The 20,807-nt window shown below is 36.0% G+C and overlaps 1 protein-coding gene across 1 annotated transcript in view; it reads right to left on the bottom strand.

The window, feature by feature from the left end:
• Nucleotides 1–20,807, bottom strand: part of ANXA10 (annexin A10) — a gene marked incomplete at both ends in the record, with an annotated part of 91,105 nt that overhangs the window by 12,638 nt on the left and 57,660 nt on the right. Inside the window, 3 exons of the mRNA XM_080710223.1 lie at nucleotides 7,079–7,158; nucleotides 8,713–8,803; nucleotides 14,474–14,587. Of these exons, the coding sequence (XP_080566349.1) occupies nucleotides 7,079–7,158; nucleotides 8,713–8,803; nucleotides 14,474–14,587 (285 nt within the window). The remainder of the gene's footprint in view (nucleotides 1–7,078; nucleotides 7,159–8,712; nucleotides 8,804–14,473; nucleotides 14,588–20,807) is intronic.

Below are 20,807 nucleotides of genomic sequence, written 5' to 3'. Positions count from 1 at the left end.
TGTTTGGAAGGATAATATGTGTGGACATTTAACTTGAAATGGTGCCCATCTGTTCATTTGCCAATGCAGTTCATTGCTAAAGAGCACTTTAGGCAGAGCTGGAGGATTAAAAAAAATGTCAAAAGTAAGTTGTGATTTGACTTTTTCCACGAAGGTAGAGTTACTTTACTTTATCGTGTACAGAGACTGAGGGCATAGGATGTTGAGTTGACCAAGGCCAGAGAAATAGCATAACTAAGCACTGCATTTGAGGAAGGGTCTGATGGAAACATGAAGGGAAGAAGTTGAGGGAACTCAAATTTAGCTGAAAATATGTGAACCAAAAAGCTGACTGCAGACAATGGCCGAGAGCTGATGGGACTCCCAACCCAGAGGCCTTGCTGTTCAAGCTGGAGAACTTGGAGACTCCCCCTGCAAAGCTAGGTGAGGAGTCAGTATCCACGTGAGTGGCTTCTATTCTTTCCCTCCATTACAACATGTATCATCTCCAGTGTAACTTGTACATGTTGATTAATTAATCTCCAAGTGATTACTTTTTTAATATCTGACAGATAATTAGATATCCCTTACATCTAATAAAAGCATGCAGGAAGTGTTGTGAAGCCAACTGAATGACTGGCATTAAAATGTGTTTCAGCTCAGTTGTTTCCTTAGTAGAAACAGTCCCGCCAGGAAACTGTGCGCAAATGAAGTCAAAGATCTTTCCTCCCAGAAAATATGAGAGTGATTTTCAACACTTTCCATTTCACAAGTACCTTAAAGTCCTCATGCTCTGATTCCCCTCATCTTTATTAATTTACAAAAAGAGAGTGGATCTGAATTTTAATGCTGGTAAAAAGATGAAAGCCATGAATAATCTTTCCTTTGATTTTGAGAGCGAGGATGCACAGAGAAGCAGAAGACACAATTCTAACAACAGAAGAATTACAGAAGGTTTGCATTAGGAGGGACAGAGAGAATGGATTCACATTCCTTACTTTACAGAGTAAAAACCTGAATTTCAGGAAGGTTAAATGATAAATCCAAGGATATAAAGATAACCTGGAACTGAATCAAGAGGAAAATGAAGCTCTATCATGTCTCTCCATCTCTCTCTCTCTCTCTCTCTCTCTCTCTCTCTCTCTCTCTCTCTCTCTCTCTCATCTACCTAATCTTTTTGTTTTACACACACATTCACACACACACACACACACCCCACAAAGAAACGAGAGAGAGAGAGAGAGAGAGAGAGAGAGAGAGAGAGAGAGAGAGAGAGAGAAAGAAACAGAGATCAACTATAGGGTGAAGAGATTAGGCTACATTGTAGGGCCCCATGGTTATCCAGTTTTTTTCTCATCAGCTCAAAATGTCATAATTTTTTAGAAAGAAATTTTGTTTCCTCTTTAGAAGATGTCCAAACCAGTTATCCGTGGAATGGCGTATACCATAGACAGTGGTCAAGAGAAGTCCTGGGCTTTTTCAATTTCCTAACTCATTTTATATGCTTTTCTTATCTTCTAAACTTACTGATCCAAATCCTAAATCAGAGGCCCCAAACTGAACTTTCAGTAATATAGGAATTAGAAGCCAATGGAAATCTTCATAATATTTCAAAATCAAAAGAGAGTGTGTAAGCAGTCTGAATTATCACGAAACTGCTGTTCTTCAAAAATACTATTGATAATATTAAGTAATTTAGAACTTTGTTATCTCCATTTTCTATTATGAGTTAAGTAATTTGTATGAAACATGTTTTATTGTATTCATGTGGGTTTATATTTTAAAGAAAATGGACATTTTAGCTTTATAAGTACATAATGCTAAAGCAAACTTTGTAGAGTACTGGGTATTGAACGCAGGGGGACTCTACCTCTGGAATACACCTCCAACCCCCTTTATAAAATGTTGAAAAGGATCTCATTAAGTTTCTGAGGCTGGCCTTGAACCTGGGATCCTCCCATCTCAAACTCCTAAGTACTGGTATTATAGGTGTATGCCATCATGCAAAGTAAGAACTTAAATTTTTCTTTGATGACTTAAAATACATTTCTAGTTTGGCATTTTTTAATTATTTTTACTTTTGTGGTCCTGGGGATGGAACCCAGGGGTCTTCTCCTCCAGGCTACACTCCTAGACCTATTTTATATATTTATTTGGAAACAGGGTCTCAATAAGATGCGGAGAGCTGGGTGTGGTGGTGCACCCTTGTAACCCCAGCATTTGGGAGGCAGATACAGGAGGATTGTGGTTCACGGCCAGCCTCAGCTACTTAGTGAGACTATGTTTCAAAATAAAAAATAAAAAATAGGGCTGGGAGTGTAGCTTGGAGGTAGAATATCCTTGGGTTTCTTCTAGAGTACCACACACACACACAAAAAAAAGAGCCTTACTAAGTAGCTGAGGCTGGCTTCGAACCCTGAGATCCTCCTGTCTCAGCCTCCCAAGTACTGGGATTACAAGTGTGCATGACATCTGGCTCTAGTTTGGTACTTTCATTGGTTAATAATGAGAAATTTGACTTTCTTCCTTTAGGTGTCTTTAGGTGTATAGTACCTATGCCAAGAGAGTGTCCTGACTACAAGTGTCGTTTTAATTTATGTCTTATAGCATCATTATTCTAAAATTTAAGCAAGGTCCCCCTTATAAATTGAGAGATGTCTTAGTTAATTAATCTTATGAAATGTAAAAGTCAGGCAATATGCAATTGACATATTACCAAGTGAGATTATTTAAAAATATTCATTATTAAAAGCCTTTTTTCCGTAAATGGCTCCAACTTCTGTTACAAATTAAGCCATTATTACTATACCCAGAAGTCGTAACTTGGACTATGACAAACTGAATTATCTTCTTTCCATTAACATAACTCCAGATATTAAAATTCCCCGAATAAGACGTGATTAATTGTGGTTGGCGGCATGGGCAGCTTTATGAACAGGGAAACCAAACCAAGCCAATTCAAACCCAAATCATGCACAATAAAGCAAATTCTTGATTTTTTTCTCAAAATTGTATATAACTTTAAAAATTTCATTTAATTGATAGATCAGTGGACTGTTTTGGTACTATGCCATTTTTTTTTTAATTGAGCAATTTGAAGGACTGCAGCCAACTCAAATTGCCAGTCTTTCCTCAGTTAACACCTGGCTTTCTCAGGAGTTTTATGAGTTTCTGTATTGACCCCAAACTGGTAATCACTTGGGTGCAAGTGTGCATACATATGCACAAAAGAAATAAAAGAAAGTCTCTGTGGCCTGGTGACAAATATAATTATTAATTTGTGTTCCAGTCTGGCATATTTATTTACTGTCTTTAATGAATCATATAAATTATATGTGAAGTACAGTAAGAAGTTTTAATCACAATAAATACACATTAAGTGAAATCAGTCCCCTGTGTTTAGACACGTTTGTCTACCCCAAATGAGACAGATGGCAGAATAGCATGAGCAAAAAGGGAAATGAAGTAATAATTTAAACTCTCAAATTACTATTGTTTTAAGGGAACAATTAATCACTAATAGCTCACTTTCCAGGACCCTGTTACAGACACCTTGTAGGACACCCTCTTCTTTTACTTTATTCAGTGTTGAATGTTCACTCAGATTTTCTAAAGGATTTATTTTTTGGTCCATTTATCTCCAAAACATACATATTGCTTACCATGGGTCACATTCAGAGCTTAGCTAGAAGGTGACAGAGCTGAATGGGACACAGCTGTCATGTGTAGAGAGCCCAGTTTACTGGGAAAGATGGCTATATAAACAAATTCAATATTGTGCAGTAAGATATTATAGAAAAGCATGTAAGAGGCTTGGAGGAAGAGCAGTTATTATGGAGTGGAAGAAAGATGTGGAGGATAGAATCACGGAGAGATCAGATGGAAAAAGACTACTTATTTCCACAACAGAATTTTTGAAATTTGCCTCTTTGTTTTTGAAATTTGTTCTTTGTTAGAACCAACCAGTAAACAAACAAACAAACAACAACAACAAAACCCACCAATACAAGAAAATGTTTGACCATTTTTTTACACATACTTTGTACTGCCAACAAGAAAACAGAAGGTCTAAAACATTAAAATATGGTCTCATATTTGGAAATTTATTTATCTCATAGAATCTACTTATTTATGGTAGGATAAACTGTATAGAAATGTGATAGATTCAGATTCAAGTGATATACTTTTGGTTTTGACATGATGTTTATTTTCTTTTTGATGCTATAATAAATGACATCACCCTTCAAGTAAGATTAAAGGTAAAAAAGGAAATTTTCATATGCTGGTGTTTTAAAAGATCTTTTGAGATGGGGAGATAATACGAGTATGTTTACAATCAAGTCGCATGGATAAAAATACTTCCTGTTTAAACTACTTCTAAGAAAGAGGACAGAGCATCCTGTTTGGTTGTTTGTATTTTGAGTGCTGAGGATTGAACCCAGAGGCATTTTTATCTCTAAGTTATACCCCAGCTTTTAAAATTGTTTTTGTTCTAAAACAGTCTCTCTTGGTTGCTGAAAGTCTTGCTAAGTTGCTGAGGTTGGTTTTGCACATGGGATCCTCTTGTCTCAGCTTTTTAAGTACTGGGGTTACAAGTGTGTGTCACCATGCTTGACTAAGCACTTGTTTTTTCTTGCTTATTTATAATTTTTACCCTTGTGAAAATTCCCTATATACCTATTGAAGTCATACTCAGAGGTTTCTATGTATTAGCATGTACAACTTCATCTTTATTATCTTCTATCATCTTTCTTGTCTGCAACATTCAATTCTCTTTGTAAATCTGCTGAACATTGATAGCCAATTGCCCAACTTGCACTGGCATCTTTGAAGACAAATAGATTTACTATATTTTGCAGCCACATTTGACTTTAATTAGTATGAGATTTAGCCAATGGAATTTGAGCAAAAATTATATGCATTACGAGGAAGCCACTAAAACTTCTCATGAACAATTCTATCTGCCTCTGCAGGTTGAGGAGAGACTTGATGAGCTTAAAAGCTAGGTATGAAGATGGAAAGTGTCTCTGGATCACTTCTGTGAGAAGACGTCGTCTCTGATTAAGCACCTGTTCTGGTCTTCAGGTGCATTTGAGAAATGCTGTTTAATTGATGCTTTTAGCCATCCATTGCAAGAAAGAGAACTCGGTAGATAATTGTTCAGTTTTCAACCAGAAATACAAGAGAGGAGAAAGTTTAGAAATCTGATGTCTGTGAGACTTAGAAAGGAAAACCAATTATGGATTACAAGCAATGCAACCAGAAACTTGTAGAGGATTTTGAAGAGCAAAGGCACTCTATAACTTGTCTCAGCTCTGAGACAGACTTGAAGCAATTGTCTTGAAGTTCTGAAATAGGAGGGATGTGATGAGAGCGTGAAAATGAAAAAAACAAGCAAATAAATAAATGTATATTAATTTTGAAAAATATACCTAGGAACTTTGGATATAGTTAAGTGGTGTATGAGTCTAACTGAAAGTCACAATGTTTTCAATGTTTTAGAGATGCTCATTTTTAAACAGTTCACAAACTCAGATTAAAAGTGGATTTCATAAACTATCAACATACTTAAAGGCCTCTAAATTGGCCAAAATTCAGCTTGAAAGAGGTAGAACCCACAGAAGGGTAAAACCCAGAACATCACTTCAGATATCATCAATAAAGATAAAGGACAAGGACAAACCTCTCAGAGTTGGTCAAGAGCTGTCACAGAGATGTTTAGGTTACAAAGAGTCCAGGAACCCAGAGAAGCAATTGGTGTTGGAGTGTTTCAGAGAAGAAACAAAGAAGAATACACAGTGATCAGTCTTGTAATTTGTTTGGCAACTCTGACTCCTGACCCAAGAGTGTGGGTCCCTTGATTCCTGCAGGCCATTTCTAGGATGGATTCTCACTCAGGTCTACACCCCTAGGTCTTTGTCGGTTTCAGGTACCACTCTTCCACCTTCATCCCCATTAATAAGGCTTTAATTTATTCTTAGCTTTTAAAAGGCAGCAGGATCTTTTTTAAATTCCATATCTTATCTTCCCATAGCTTTTAGAGATTTTTTTGCTAATTACTTAGTTATTTTTTTGATATATAAAGGATAGTTTTGTGGACTTAAAAGTACTTGTTTCATTTCAAACACACACAACACACACACACACACACACACACACACACATCAAATTACTGGTTCATAAGAAATTTTCCCCACCTGTGGGCTTCTAAATCCTCTTTTAATAGTTGACAACAGAGAACTGACTCTTTTTTGTTTTTCTTTATGCTTTTGCTAAATAGGAGGACAGCCTCATTAAAGAATATGCAAAAATCAAAAGATAATTATAACTTTAAAATATTATTTTTATTCCATTGTTAATAGTGGAATGTTTTCACTAAATGTTAATGGAATGGAAATAATTATATACCATTTAGTCAGTACAGAAAAATAAAATAAATGACAAGATCTGATTTTAATATGAAATAATGTTTCTTTTGGGCAATATGTCACATAATTGCCATCGGCAGCACTGAGATCCTGTGCTAGTCCTAGGAGACCATAGGATTCAAATACATTCTGGATTTCTATTTATTAGCTCCTTAAGTGATCAGACAGAGCCTTATATTTTTGATTCTTTATTTTTTTACTTCTAAATCTCTGGTAATATTATTTACATTGTAGCATTTTGTTGTTCTAAATGAAGTATTCTTTTATCATACAGTGCTAGGCACACAGCAGCAAAATCTGTATGCCCCAATCCATTTAGCAGTTTTAAAATGGGATTAATTTTTAATCTAATTTACAGATTACACTGATGGTATTTTAACTCTCTTGGATATATAATCATTTATTCATATAGGTATATCTGTAATCACTTAAAGTATGGTCGATTTTTAATTTTCTTAGAATACCGAGGCTGCATATTCATATTTTTTTCTATACTATAAGTCAGAAGTTTTTAGTTGAGTGCCTTGAACATGGCTGACATTTAGTGAATGTTATTACGTACAACTTATTCTGGAACCCTAGTAAACTGGAGTTTTCTGTCATATTTATTTTCAGTGGCACATGTCTATCATTTAATAGTTGAAAATGGTGTGAATTTTGGGGCGGCATACCTGGACCAAGTTCATGAGAGCATCTCTGAAATGTCCTGAGGTATCTGAATAAATGTCCTCTTGAAGGTTGGTGCTGTATTCTTGGGGAACAAAAAAAAATCCACATCAAATGTATGATTTATTCAAAGCATGTAGCAATGTGCTTTGAAGTTAATGCTACTTCTCCATTTGAGGAAATACAATCAATCTGCTGACATGTCTCTATCAACAAACTGCCAAAAGAATCTGCCTGGTAATGATAACATCGGCATAATTCTACTGTCTCCAAAAATTATCTTTATCCCACAATTGAAAAAAAGCATTGAGAGTCCTTTCACATTCCATAATTCTCAAAATCTAGAATTATGTATTCTATTTCCATTGCCTGCTGCCTCGCCACGCACTTTTCCCAAGTGCTTTGTCTCATTTCAATATTTTAAGTGAAGACTCTTGCTTCATTCTCCTGGGGAAAGGCTTGTTTTTGCTCAGATGCAGTAGAGATGAGCAGCTGGGATGGTTTCTTGACATTCAGTGGTGCATAGAACAGAATGGAGGTGAACTTAAGGCGTGATAACTTCTTGAAAGTGAAAATAGTTACCTTTTTTTCTTAACTTTTGAAATGTGTAAAAGCCTGATTTTGAAATAGATTACAGGGACTATGTAATTTTTGTACAATAAAGCAGCTCTGTTTGTAGAATCCTTGAATAATGAGTACACTTTGCTTCATTTTTGTATGGTCCAGCTCTCTCCTGGGTAAGAGGTAAAATGTCCTTTGAACCAAGGTGTTGGGCACTTTCTTAATAAAAACACTCACCTCATAAATACTCGTAATCATATTTCTGGAAAATTTGCTTGATTTTCTAGGGAATTATTTTATCTTCATATGCTTATCATCAATTTTACTTAATCATTTTTGGTTTTGAGTGAGTAGTATTTATTTAAAAGAATTTTTTTTTTAATCTAGACATGGTGGTTCACATCTCTAATCCCAGTACGTGGGAAATTGAGACAGGAGGATAGCAGATTCAAGGAAAGCCTCAGAAATTTAGCTAGATCCTGTTTCAAAACAAAAAATAAATAAAAATGGGGCTGGGAGTGTAGGTAGAGAAACAGTGACCCTGAATTCAATCCCTAATTATCACATACAAAAATGTCTGTTACTTTTATTCTTTTGATTGACACATAATCATTGTACTTAGGGCAAAACTGACGGTTTAATTCTTGAGTATATTAGGCAATGAGCAAATCTAAGCAGTTAGCATATCTATCATCTTAACTTTTTATTGTTTCTTTATGGTGATTATATTCAAAGTCCTCTTTGCTAGCTATTTTGAGATATTCAATGCACTGTTGCCCATTCAATTCACCCTGCATTGCAGTAGAACAAAAACAAAAACAATAACAAAAACAAAACCAAATTTCTCCTCTTTAACTATAAATGGTGCCAGTTGACCGACCTCTCCAAGTCCTGGCTCCCGTCTACTCTCCTCAGCCTGTGGCCACCATTGTTCTGATCCAGTGAGTCATATTTCAAATATAAGCATATCTTGGATAACCTTTTAATATATAAGTTGAAATACTTTTTTCACGTGTTATTTGAAAAACACCAATTTCTTGTGTGTGCACAATATATTTTCATAGTTATGTTTTCTTACGCAAACAGTAGGCTTCTCGCATCTGGAAAATTTCTCCGTTTGTTCTTGAAGCTAATATCTCAATGAGGCAATTCTCATCGGTGCCTACTCCCTGGGAAGACAGAGAAAGAAAGAAATATAAGGTCATTTTTTATTTGGGATCATAGTGAGTCTTAGGTATAATAAAGGGATACAGCATTCTTGGTTGTTCTGGTTTAGATCTGTAATGTGTCCTCAAATGCTCATGTGTTGACATGGTTCCTAGTGCAGCAAGGTTCAGGAAAAGATTGGGTAATGAGGGCTTTGGCCTTATCAGGGATGTTATCCTTGGATGGTGAATGTTAACCTAGATGTTAACCTAGGCAGATGGGTGTGGTTGGAGAAGGTGAGTTCCTCAGGGTGTGGCCTTGGGAACTGTGCTTTTGTCTTTGAATCCCCTTGCTTGCTTGTGCTCTAGCTTCCAGCCTCCATGATGTGAGAGTGGAGCCCTTGTTCTCGTCCTTTCTCATTTCTATCATGCCACCATTCCCTGAGCTCTACAGACCCTGGCGCCATATGGACTGAAACCCAAATCTCCAAAAATTGTGAGAAAATAAATCTTCCTCTAAGATGTGTGGTCAGTTGTTTTGGATTATAGCAATGAGTATGTTGACCTCATCAGTGGATTAATTTATTTGATGAGTTAGTAATTTGAATGGCCTGCTGGTGGTAATGTTAGGCAGTTGGGGGGTGACGCAGAGAATTAAGTCACTGTGGGTATGGCCTTGAATGTTATCTGTCATCTTCTGTCATGATGTTTCTGCTGTGGACCCTGCTGACCCATAAACGGAAACTCTGAAGCTGTGAGCCAGAAGAGAACTTTCCTCCTCCAACATATTCTCGTCAGGTATTTTTGTAACAGTGACAAAGAGCTAATAAACTGCTGTTCTGAGAGGCAGTGGAGGAAATGGAAGTGTATGCAGGATAAAAATGGAAAATTTCAGTTCTGGCTCTGCCCCTTTCTAATAGAAAGATAATATAGAAGATAACTAAGAAGATAATATTAGCTAAGAAAGCTCTGTCCCTTCATCATGAATAAAACACTGTGGGCATTTATAACTAATGTGAAAAAAAGGCACTATAGCTAGAGTAAAATCTAACATTTCAAATGTTGCTAGACACATTTGGTTTCAGTGAAGTCTCATAAATTCTTATCTTTCAAGGAAATATCAATTAAAACATACCAGTTTCATCTCATTAGCAGCATATGCCTTCTGTATATTTTTAGTCACAAAATTTTGTAGTAAGTAGGAATGGACATGCAACATTTAAAAAAAGTGGTTTATTAAAATTACTATTAATTTCATACAATGTGTAACCCAATCAGTAATTATGAAACAAATCCATGTTTCTTTTTTTTTTTGTTTTGTTTTCTTTATTTATTTTTGACATTTGTATAAATGAATTTATTTATTTATTTTAATTTTTTATTGAACATAAGTGGTATACACTTAAACTATACTTGATGCTCTCTCCCCACTCCTGCCCCTGTTTTCCCTTCTCCCCTCCCAGCAATAAAACAATGATTGTCCCCGGTAACCATGCCATATTCATAATTTTACATATATTCAGATGTGGACCCTCATTAATCAAGTTCAGCCTTCCTCCTCCTCTATCTTTCCATTCAAGCTTTACTGGTATTTCCCCTCCATTATCTGGAGTACCACTGTTATCCTCCGGATTCCTTAGTTTGGGCATATTAGCGGAAACATATGTACCTTCTCCTTCTGTGCTTGGCTGGTCTCGCTTAACATAATGCTCTCCAGGACTTTCCATCTTCTTGAAAAAGGTATGATTTTGTTCTTTTTTATGGCTGAGTAGAATTCCATTGTGTGTATTTCCCAGAGTTTTGCAATCCATTCATCTGTTGATGGGGACCTGGATTGGTTCCATATTTTGGCTATTACAAATTGTGCTGCTATGAACATAGGTATGCATATGTTGCTATAGTTCTCTGTTTTCAATCCCTTTGGAAAAATACCCAGGAGTGGTAGAGCTGGATTGTATGGTGGATCTATTCCTAGCTTTCTTAGGAATCTCCACACAGATCTCCATAGTGGCTGAACTAGTTTGCACTCCCACCAACAGTGTAAAAGAGTTCTTTCCCCACACCCTCACCAGCATTTGTTGTTATTTGATTTCTTTATGCTTGCCACTCTGACTGGGGTTAGATGGAATCTCAGTGTATTTTTGATTTGCATCTCCCTGATGGCCAATGATGTAGAACATCTTTTCATGTATCTATTGGCCCTTTGTATCTCTTCTTTTATGAAGTGTCTATTCAGCTCTTTTGCCCATTTCTTGATTGGGTTGTTTGCTTTGCTAGTGTAGAGTCTTTTGAGCTCTTTGTATATTCTGGATATTAGTCCCTGATCAGAGTGGTGGCTGGTAAAGATCTTTTCCCATTCTGTAGGCTTCCTCTTTAAGTTGTTGATGGTTTCCTATGATGAGAAGAAACTTTTAAGTTTGATGTTATCCCACATGTTAATTCTTGCTTTAATTTCCTGAGCTTTGGAGGTTTTGTTGAGAAAGTTACTGCCTGTGCCAATATTTTGTAGTGTTGAACCTATGCTTTCCTCTACTAACTTCACAGTCTCAGGTCTAATTTCTAAGTATTTGATCCAGCTTGAGTTGATTCCTGTGCATGGTGAGATATACGGGTTTAGATTCATCTTTTTACAAATGGATAGCCAGTTCTCCCAGCACCATTTGTTGAAAAGGCTCTTTTCTCCAGCGTATGAGTTTGTCCCCTTTGTCAAAGATTAATTGACTAAAGATGTGTGGGTTTGTTTCTGTATCTTCTATTCTAATCCACTGGTCAGTATATCTGTTATTGTGCCAGTACCATGTTGTTTTTACTACTATTGCTCTATAGTATAATTTGAAGTCTGGGATTGTGATGCCTCCTGCATGTTTCTTACTGCTGAGAATTGCTTTGGCTATTCTGGGTCTTTTCTTTCTCCATATAAAGTTCATGATTGATTTTTCTAGGTCTCTGAAGAATGTCGCTGGTATTTTAATGGGAATTGCATTGAATCTATAGATCAGTTTTGGCACAATGGCCATTTTGATGATATTTATTCTGCCTATCCATGAGCACGGGAGATCTTTCCATCTTCCAAGGTCTTCTTCAATTTCTTTCTTTAATATATTATAGTTTTTGTTGTAGGGGTCTTTTACATCTTGGGTTAGGTTTATTCCTAGATATTTTATTGGTTTTGAGGTTATAGTGAATGGAATTGTTTTCTTTGTTTCTTTCATTGTGGATTCATTGTTGGCGTAAAGAAAAGCCACTGATTTCTTTAGGTTGATTTTGTATCCTGCGAATTTGCTGAATTTGTCAGTCAGCTCCAGAAGTCTGTTGGTTGAGTTCTTTGGATCTTCCAGATAAAGGATCATGTCATCTGCGAATAAGGATAATTTTAATTTCTCTGTTCCTATGTGGATTCCTTTTATTTCCTTCTCTTGTCTTATTGCTGCAGCAAGAGTCTCAAGGACTATATTGAAAAGGAGTGGTGATCGTGGGCATCCTTGTCTTGTTCCTGACTTTAGGGGAAATTCTTGCAGTTTTTCCCCATTCAATATAATGTTGGCTTTGGGTTTACAGTATATTGCTTTAATGGTGTTGAAGTATGTTCCTTCTATCCCAATTTTCTGCAGTGTTTTTAACATAAATGGGTGTTGAATTTTGTCGAATGCTTTTTCAGCATCTATTGTTATGATGATGTAGTTTTTGTTCTTGGTTCTATTTATGTGGTGGATAACATGTATTGATTTGCATATGTTGAACCAGCCTTGTTTTTCTGGGATGAACCCAACTTGGTCATGATTCTCTTGATGTAGTTTTGAATGCGTATAGCTAGTATTTTGTTTAGAATTTTTGCATCTATGTTCATTAAGGATATTGGTCTGTAATTTTTCTTTCTTGAAGTATCTTTATTTGGTTTGGGGATTAATGTGATACTGGCCTCATAGAAGGAATTTGGGAGAGTTCCATCTCTTTCAATTTCCCGGAACAAGTTATAAAATATTGGTATTAGTTGTTCAATGAAGGTTTTGTACAATTCATCTGGGAAACCATCTGGGCCTGGGCTTTTCTTTGGTGGAAGAATCTTTATTGCTGTTTCTATTTCTTTGGTTGCTATTGGTTGGTTTAGGCTTGCTATATCCTCTTGGCTGAGTGTAGGAAGGTTAACTGTGCTTAGAAATCAATTTCTTCCATGTTTTCAAGTCTATTGGAGTATAAATTTTAAAGTAGTTTCTGATAATCTTTTGAATTTCTTCACTATCTGTGGTGATATCTCCTTTTTCATTTTTAATTTTGATAATTTGAGCTGATTCTATTTTGCTTTTGGTTAGGTTGGCCAGGGGTTTATCAATTCTATTGATCTTCTCAAAGAACCAACTTTTTGTTTTATTGATTCTTTGAATTTTTTTTTATTCTCTACTTCATTTATTTCTGCTCTAATTTTAATAATTTCTTGCCTTATGCTGGCTTTGGGAGTAGACTGTTGCAGACTTTCCAGGTCCTTGAATTGTGTCATTAGGTTCTTTACTTGGCGGTTCTCTGTCCTTCTTATGTGGGCACTCAATGCATTAAACTTTCCTCTTAATACTGCCTTCATAGTGTCCCATAGATTTTGGTAGGTTGTGTCTCTGTTTTCATTTGTTTCCATAAATTTTTTATTTTCTTCCCTAATTTCTGCTCTTACCCATTCATCATTCAATAGTGTATCATTCAATCTCCATGTATTTGAATAATTTCTTTTGAGTTTCCTGTTGTTGATTTCTACTTTTATTCCATTATGGTCTGAAAAGATGCAAGGAATCATACTACATCTTTTGAATTTGCTGGCACTTTCTTTGTGTCCCAGTATGTGGTCTATTTTGGAGAAGGTTCCATGGGCTGCTGAGAAAAATGTGTATTCTGTAATTCCTGGTTGAAATATTCTGTAAATGTCTATTAGGTCCATTTGGTTTATGGTTTTCTTTAGTTCTAAAGAGTCTTTACTCATCCATATTTCTTTAATAATTTTTTGTCCCTTCTTTCCTTTTTCACACTGTTCACAGATTTGTGGTAATCTGGTGATTGTCAAGCATCAGACTGGAAATAATTGATTCTGCAGGTGCTTAATGTCAGCATTGGAAAAAAGTCAAAGTCCCTTTTCTCCCCTTGTCCCTAGACAACAAAATCTGCAGTCAATGTATTTCAAGGAAATTATTTTTTCTCCCTTTTTTTTGGAAATTGGTTTCCTGTAAGAATCATCCTAGTTCATTAAAAATAAAATGTTGATACATTAGAGCAATCGTTTTTATGAACTTAAGGTCATAAAAATAAAGTTGTACTCTTTATTGTTCTGTGATTCAGTATCCTGTTTTGACTCTGAACCAACTTGTTATAAGTGATTTTGAAAGATTCACATGATTTTTAACATGCCTCCCTCAATAGATGAATACATATGGAAGAAAGACAACTCGCAATAGTACTGGGGGCTAATTTACTCTTTGCTTTTGGTGGCTCAGCTTGGAGTTGGCTCAGTAAGTCTGAGTTTGGACCATAGTAACAGGCTGATCCCCAGGCACAAGGCTCTGGGGATGCCCTCTTCCTAACAAGGCTCCTGGCCCTGACCACATTTTCATTGTTACATCTTTGTTTGGATATTCCCTGCCCTCTCCCCAAACACAGATAATATTAGTCACATATTACACCTCGTACAGGTATACTTTTGGATCAGATCACTACCTTCATGGCGTGCCAGAGCTCGTGAGCATCATAAGACGGTGGCGGGTACATAAGGCCGACCATAACATCTTTAAAGTGACCCGAAAGCTGCTCCTTCAGATCCCCAATCAGGTTCTGTGGAGGAAAAAGCAAACATTTTTATTATATCAGTTACCAAACTTAACAAAGGAAATGGGAGTAATTGCAGGAAGTCTGCTATTAAGATTTCCTTTTCCATGTTATTCCACATTCTAACAAGTCTGGTTTTGATTCCCAAATATCTGTGGACTTCACTGGAGGATTGACTTTAGGGTCTGAAAAATGACTGATTTAATCACATCTCTGCATGATAGAGCGTATGGACATGTGGTCACATCAACACAGAAGGATTTTCTTTTCTTAATCCCCAACCATAGTCCTTCTCTTTTGATCTCTTTATGAAAGTTCATAAAAGTTGAAACCTGAAAACATTTTAATTGGACATTCTTGGTTTTCTCCTGTAGAATTAATGAAACATCAATCCTTAAAGAATATATGCATTTTCTATCTTTTCTTGTGGTAGCAGTCTCTTTTAGCAGGGTATTCTTGGTTATGCTATGGCCAAACAACTTATGAAAATTGATTAAATATCTTTAGAACTTTCTTCAAATAATGGTCACATGGCTTAAAATGTTGAAAGTTAAACACTTACAAAGAAAAATATGCCTGCTAGAGTTTTGTTCTTGAAATACAGGCATAAAATTAATTTTAATTTTTGCTTCTTGTTTTTATAGTGTAGAGAGAAATTCAAGAAAAGTATATGCTAAATCAATTTTCTGCAGGGCTAAAAAGACATCTGGAAGATGTTTAAAATTGACTGTTTCTTGAGAATATATATATATATATATATATATATATATATATATATATTTTTTTTTTACTTAAAAATATGCAATGGTATTTTAGTTCTGAGGTGACTCAATAATAGAATTCAAATAATATATACCAAAAAAGCTTACTAAATTCAGTCAGCATAACAACATAATAGTCATAAATATAAACTTTACTTAGCATAGTACAACAAAATTTTTCTGTACTATGGATTTTTTTTAGCAAATAAAAACATTCACACACAAAATGCTAATTGTTAAAATAGAAACCCTTGATGTTTTTCTAGGGCCAGTCAATGCAGTTTATTTAATGAGTAATTAATAAATGTCCTGAGTTGCCTCAGGTGCTTGAAGTATATGTAGGAATCCTGTGCTCTTTCCTGCGATGGAGCTTATATATTTAATTTCCTTGTCATTCGCTATTCTATATCTCTAATTCCTTTAGTAAATGGTCGTTAAGGTGCTATTCTGAACCAGGTACTCTGTGTGTGCTGGGGCTGCAGCAATGAACAGGGCATTTGAGTTTGTGGAGGTGATGTTCTCAGGCACACAGAAGGAGCTCAACAAATGTTTGCAGGGGATTCAAGTTGTTTAATATTAACTGCATACTGTTTTCCAGACCTATGGCCTGCTAAGAGACAGGAACAAAGTCTGAAGGTATTAAAAATGTATAATTTTGGACTTTGATTATGATGAAATGACACTAGATTGAATATATTTTATGCTATACAAATTGAATTCAATATTATGGCTTTTAATTGTAAAATATTGAAATATGATTTTTGTCATTTATAAAGTGAGAATCTTCTAAATCCTCAATTTGTTGAATTCTTTCAACTAGAACTCTAGTGCATTTATGTGCCATATTATTTAACCCCTGGCTTCAAAGTATTTAACATGCACTTGAGTAGTTTTAAGCATTTTCATATTCTAGCATACTTCAGGAAAAGTATAAACCCTACGAGTAATATTGCCACCACAAAACAATGATTCTTTAATAGGGCTGGGATGGAGGACATATAAAGCCTCGGTGAGAGGAAGATTTTGCAGAATTGTTCAGCTAAGTTTCTTCTAATTTCCTGTGTGGGAATGGGATGTGTGTTCCTTTGCTTGAGCTGAGATCACTGCAATGGTAAAAACAGGGCATATATAGTTAACAAAATGCTGAATTCTACTATATCATTAAGGGCCAACAATGAGGCCATTGAAATTAGGAGAACTGTAGGAATTCAGTAAAAACAGATCCTATCAATACAAATGAAGTTTTATGGGATGTGTAGTTTTAAGTTAAGCTTTGAAAGATGGATTGGGGTTTAGTCTTATCAGGTAAGTTTAATCTTATCAGGTAGAACCTGATAAGATTCCAAAATAGATAATGTTAAAGGACAAAGAAATCAGTGGACTTGGTAAGAGTAGAATGTGTGTATTAAATATTCAGGCTAGCTTTATACCAATATTGAATTGATTTGAAATATAAATGCTTTAGAAAGGCTTTAGGTGCAAGCTACCTCCCCCCCATCTCTGCAAGTTCAGTGAGGAAGGCATGAATAATAGGAATTTGAGTAGGTGGGGCAGAAGAGTGTGATTATAATAATCACATATATCTCTTGAATGATTACTATTATTGGACGGCATTATTAGAATTAGAAAAAATTTTAATAGTTTTTCACAATGACCTTATGAACTAGGTTGGGAACTATAGATCATCCCACTGTATAGATGTGTTGAAATCTGTGCACACAAAGTTCACCTAGCCAGCTCCATAAAACTCAAGTAATTGATGGAGCCTGGATTTAAAATCCAGCAGCATACCGCCGGCCTCTTTTCTTATGGTATGTGGGCCATAGGGAGCCGCCAATTCATCAGCAAGGTGATACATGTAGTGTATATGTTAACGTAGTGTTTCTGGACTCTTGGATTCAATAATATGGCATGAGAGGTTTGACTATAAATTGACCAGTTCAATATACTTTTATTCTGAGAGGACGATGGTCCTTGGCACTTGATGGAAAGGTGAACATCGGAATCATCACCTGTTCCATGAGCCTTCCCCCAGCCCTATGCTGGCCATTCACACCATTGTTCTATGTCTGAATACATCATACAACATTTTAATGATTGTATTATATAATAAAATTTTGTATGTGTACATTTTCCCTAACATCCAGCAGGATGTGGACTTTCAAACAATTTTTTTTTCCAAATCCAGCACCTAGTTCTAGAAAAGGGCTGGGTATATAAAATACATAGAGTATTTTTTATATTTTACATATTTTAATGTTTTTATATTTTTAATATTATATATTTTTTAAATATTTAAACAAAGGAAAGAATGAGTGAGTGAATGAATATATATATATATATATATATATATATATATATATATATAATCAATGAAAGTGGTAAGAAAAACTTTGACATACTGGTTGGGTGTCAGAACAAAGGCAATGTTTAAACGGAAGGGAACTTGAGCACGGGAAAAGCCCTTATCTAAATCTTTAGTCCCATTTCTTTGATCACTGCCCTCATGTCATTGTTTCGAATAACATGTCTAGTTTACGTGTATATGTAACTGTTTTTATACAAATACTGACCACCTCTGTAGGTATTCTTTTTAGACTGAAATGTTTAGAAAAGCCACTAGATGGCAGAGTAAGTCTTTATTTTTGGTACTCGAGTGTGTGTGTGTGTGTGTGTGTGTGTTTGTGTGTGTTTGTGTGTATGTGTGTGTGTGTGTGTGATTTCATTAAGTAATGTCAGAGAAAGAAACAGTAACAAATATTATTTAATATGGTTAGAAGACACAGTTTTCAATCCTTTGTAAGATACTAACTCTTACATTGCAACTATATTAATCTCTTTGTACTTGTTTTCCAACTGTAAATAAAATAGCAGTGCCTACTTCACCTGTTTGGCCTAAGTGTTAAAATACTTAGGTAAAATTATTAAAATTTTTTTCTGAAAAAAAAAAAAACACAAGTACTTCAAAAAGGTTTTCCCCAGAAAATATTAAGTAATTTGTTGCCAACAAACAAACAAACAAAAAATTAGTTATTGGCACTCTCTCTAGACCTCACCATCCTCTGCCTCTTTCTGCCTTATCGCCTCACAGTTTTGTCTCTTACGTTGGATTTCCTTCTGTTTTCACTCTATCTGATTGTCAGTAAACTGTGTTGTACTGACTTACAAATGCAGTCATACTCCATGATCAATGTTTTGGTCAACAATATACTTTCTACCTGCACAATGACATTCCCATAATAAGATGCAATTGAAAGTTCCCATTGCCTAATGACATATGAGCTGTCTGAGTGTGTCCACGTTTATGCCACACTTTATGATGTTCATACAACACGATCTCCTAATGATCTCTTTCTTAGAACATGTCCTCTTGAGTGACCCTGACTGAATGCCTAAACACTGAAGAATTTTTAGCACGTTCCTAGCTATAACCCTGTCCTGGCCAAAATCAACACTCCGATATATATATATATATATATATATATATATATATATATATATATATATTTTTTTTTTTTTTCTTTCTTTTTTTCTTGCTGAAGATTTAAAGAAGTTTATTACAAAGATAGAAATGAAGACAGTTACAGCCCCATGCCATTCAAGAGTGGCATGGGCGGGGGTTCGAATGAATTCACCCGACACTCCGCTATATTAACATAATAGTCTCCATTGAGTTTTTCTTGTGTGCTTGTACTCTGGATTCTCTCAACACATCTGACAGTCGCTCTCTGTAGAAACACAAGTAGCAGTTCCTCCATTCAAAATCCCGCTCACCCCACAATTTGTATTAAGCTACAGCATTCTTTCATGTAGCTGATCTCAAAGCAAACACTGGGTATCTTCATGTAAACTAAGTCCTTACAATGGTTGACGACAGGCATGAACTACTCTTGGTCATTTCTCTGCGCTCATCTCCTGATCTTACTGTTCCAGCCATAGTGGGCTTCACCCTTTTCCAGGAAGAGCAGATCTGCTCAGGTCCGGGGCCTCTATGTTTCCCCTTTACTCTGCTTTTAATGCTCTTCCCGCAGGTGTTTCAGGGCCCACCTCTCCCTCCCTTCTCAGCGAGGCCTGCCTGCTACGGTTTTTATCTGTTGTGTTAGCAATGGAACCATGTTCAGAGGCACAATTACTGAATCTTGAGGGCTGTTTGCTCATGAGGAATTAATCAAACGATAGACTAATACTTTGAGTGGACTTGCTGGGCAGTAGCTATAGGCAGGTGGCTGTGGTTGGAGGGAGCAAGTCGCAGGGGTGTGGCTTTGGGGGCTGAACTGTCGCCAGCCCTGTGCTGTCTTGCTCTCTCTGGCTCCCCGCTGCCGTGGGCTGAGCCATGCCAGGCTTCTGTGTTGGAGCCGGCTGACCTTGGACAAAACTCTGAAACTGTGACCTCAGTAAACCTTCCCTCCTTGGAGTTGCTCTTGTCAAGTGTTTCAGTTACAGTGATGCAAAGATAACACAATGCTCTAGTTGTGCTGTTTAGAATTATATCCAGGTCCCAGCATTCCCTATATTTCTCACTGGGGTTCCTCTTTATTTCACAACACTTATTGCCTTGAAACATGATATCTAACACACACACACACACACACATATACATATAAATACATATTTTGTATATATATTATATGCACATATATGTTAGATTTTATATATATATATATATATATATATATATAATGTTTTTAACCAGTTTATGATCTTTCTAACCTAGATAAAAAGTTATATTTGATACATTATCTCTCTCTCTCTCTCTCTCTCTCTCTCTCTCTCTCTCTTTTTTTGCTAGTTTAAGATCTTTCTCCCCTAGTTAGAATGTAAGTTCCATCATAAACTTTTGGTCTGTTTTATTTATGGCTCTTTCACCAGTCCATAGAACTGTGCCTTCTAAATAGTAAGCACTTACAGTTGGCATGATGGCACACAGCTGTAATCCTGATATTTGGGAGGCTGAGACAGGAGGATCACAGTTTTGAGGCCAGCCTCAGCCCTTAGGGAGACTCTCAGCACCTTAGTGAGACCCTGATTTAAAATAAAAAATAAAAAAAGGGCTCGGGGTATAGTTCAGAGGTAGAAGGCCCTCGGGTTCAATCCCAGTACCAAAAGAAAGAAAGGAAGAAAGAAAGAAAGAAGGAAAGAAAGAAAGAAAGAAAGAAAGAAGGAAAGAAAGGAAGGAAGAAAGAAAGAAATGGACATACGTTCCAGTAAATATTAACAAAAAAATTATTCATGCTGGAGGCATGGCTCAGTGGTACAGCACTTGCCCAGCATGTAGGAGATCTTGAGTTCCATCCCCAGCACCGCAAAGGAAAGAAAAAAATCACTTACAAAGTAGGCACACAATAAATGAGTGGAAAAAGAAAAAGAGAAAAACTAGGACCTTTTGTAATTCAACAATTATTGGCAATCATTCTTGTCAATTCAAATGTAAACAAGAAAAAGTCCCTATTCTCAAGAAGTTTCCT

This window comes from Muscardinus avellanarius (assembly GCF_963383645.1).
Source record: "Muscardinus avellanarius genome assembly, chromosome: 14".
Taxonomy (NCBI): domain Eukaryota; kingdom Metazoa; phylum Chordata; class Mammalia; order Rodentia; family Gliridae; genus Muscardinus; species Muscardinus avellanarius.
Note: the sequence above shows the minus strand (reverse complement) of the source record. Positions and strands in the feature narration are given on the sequence as shown.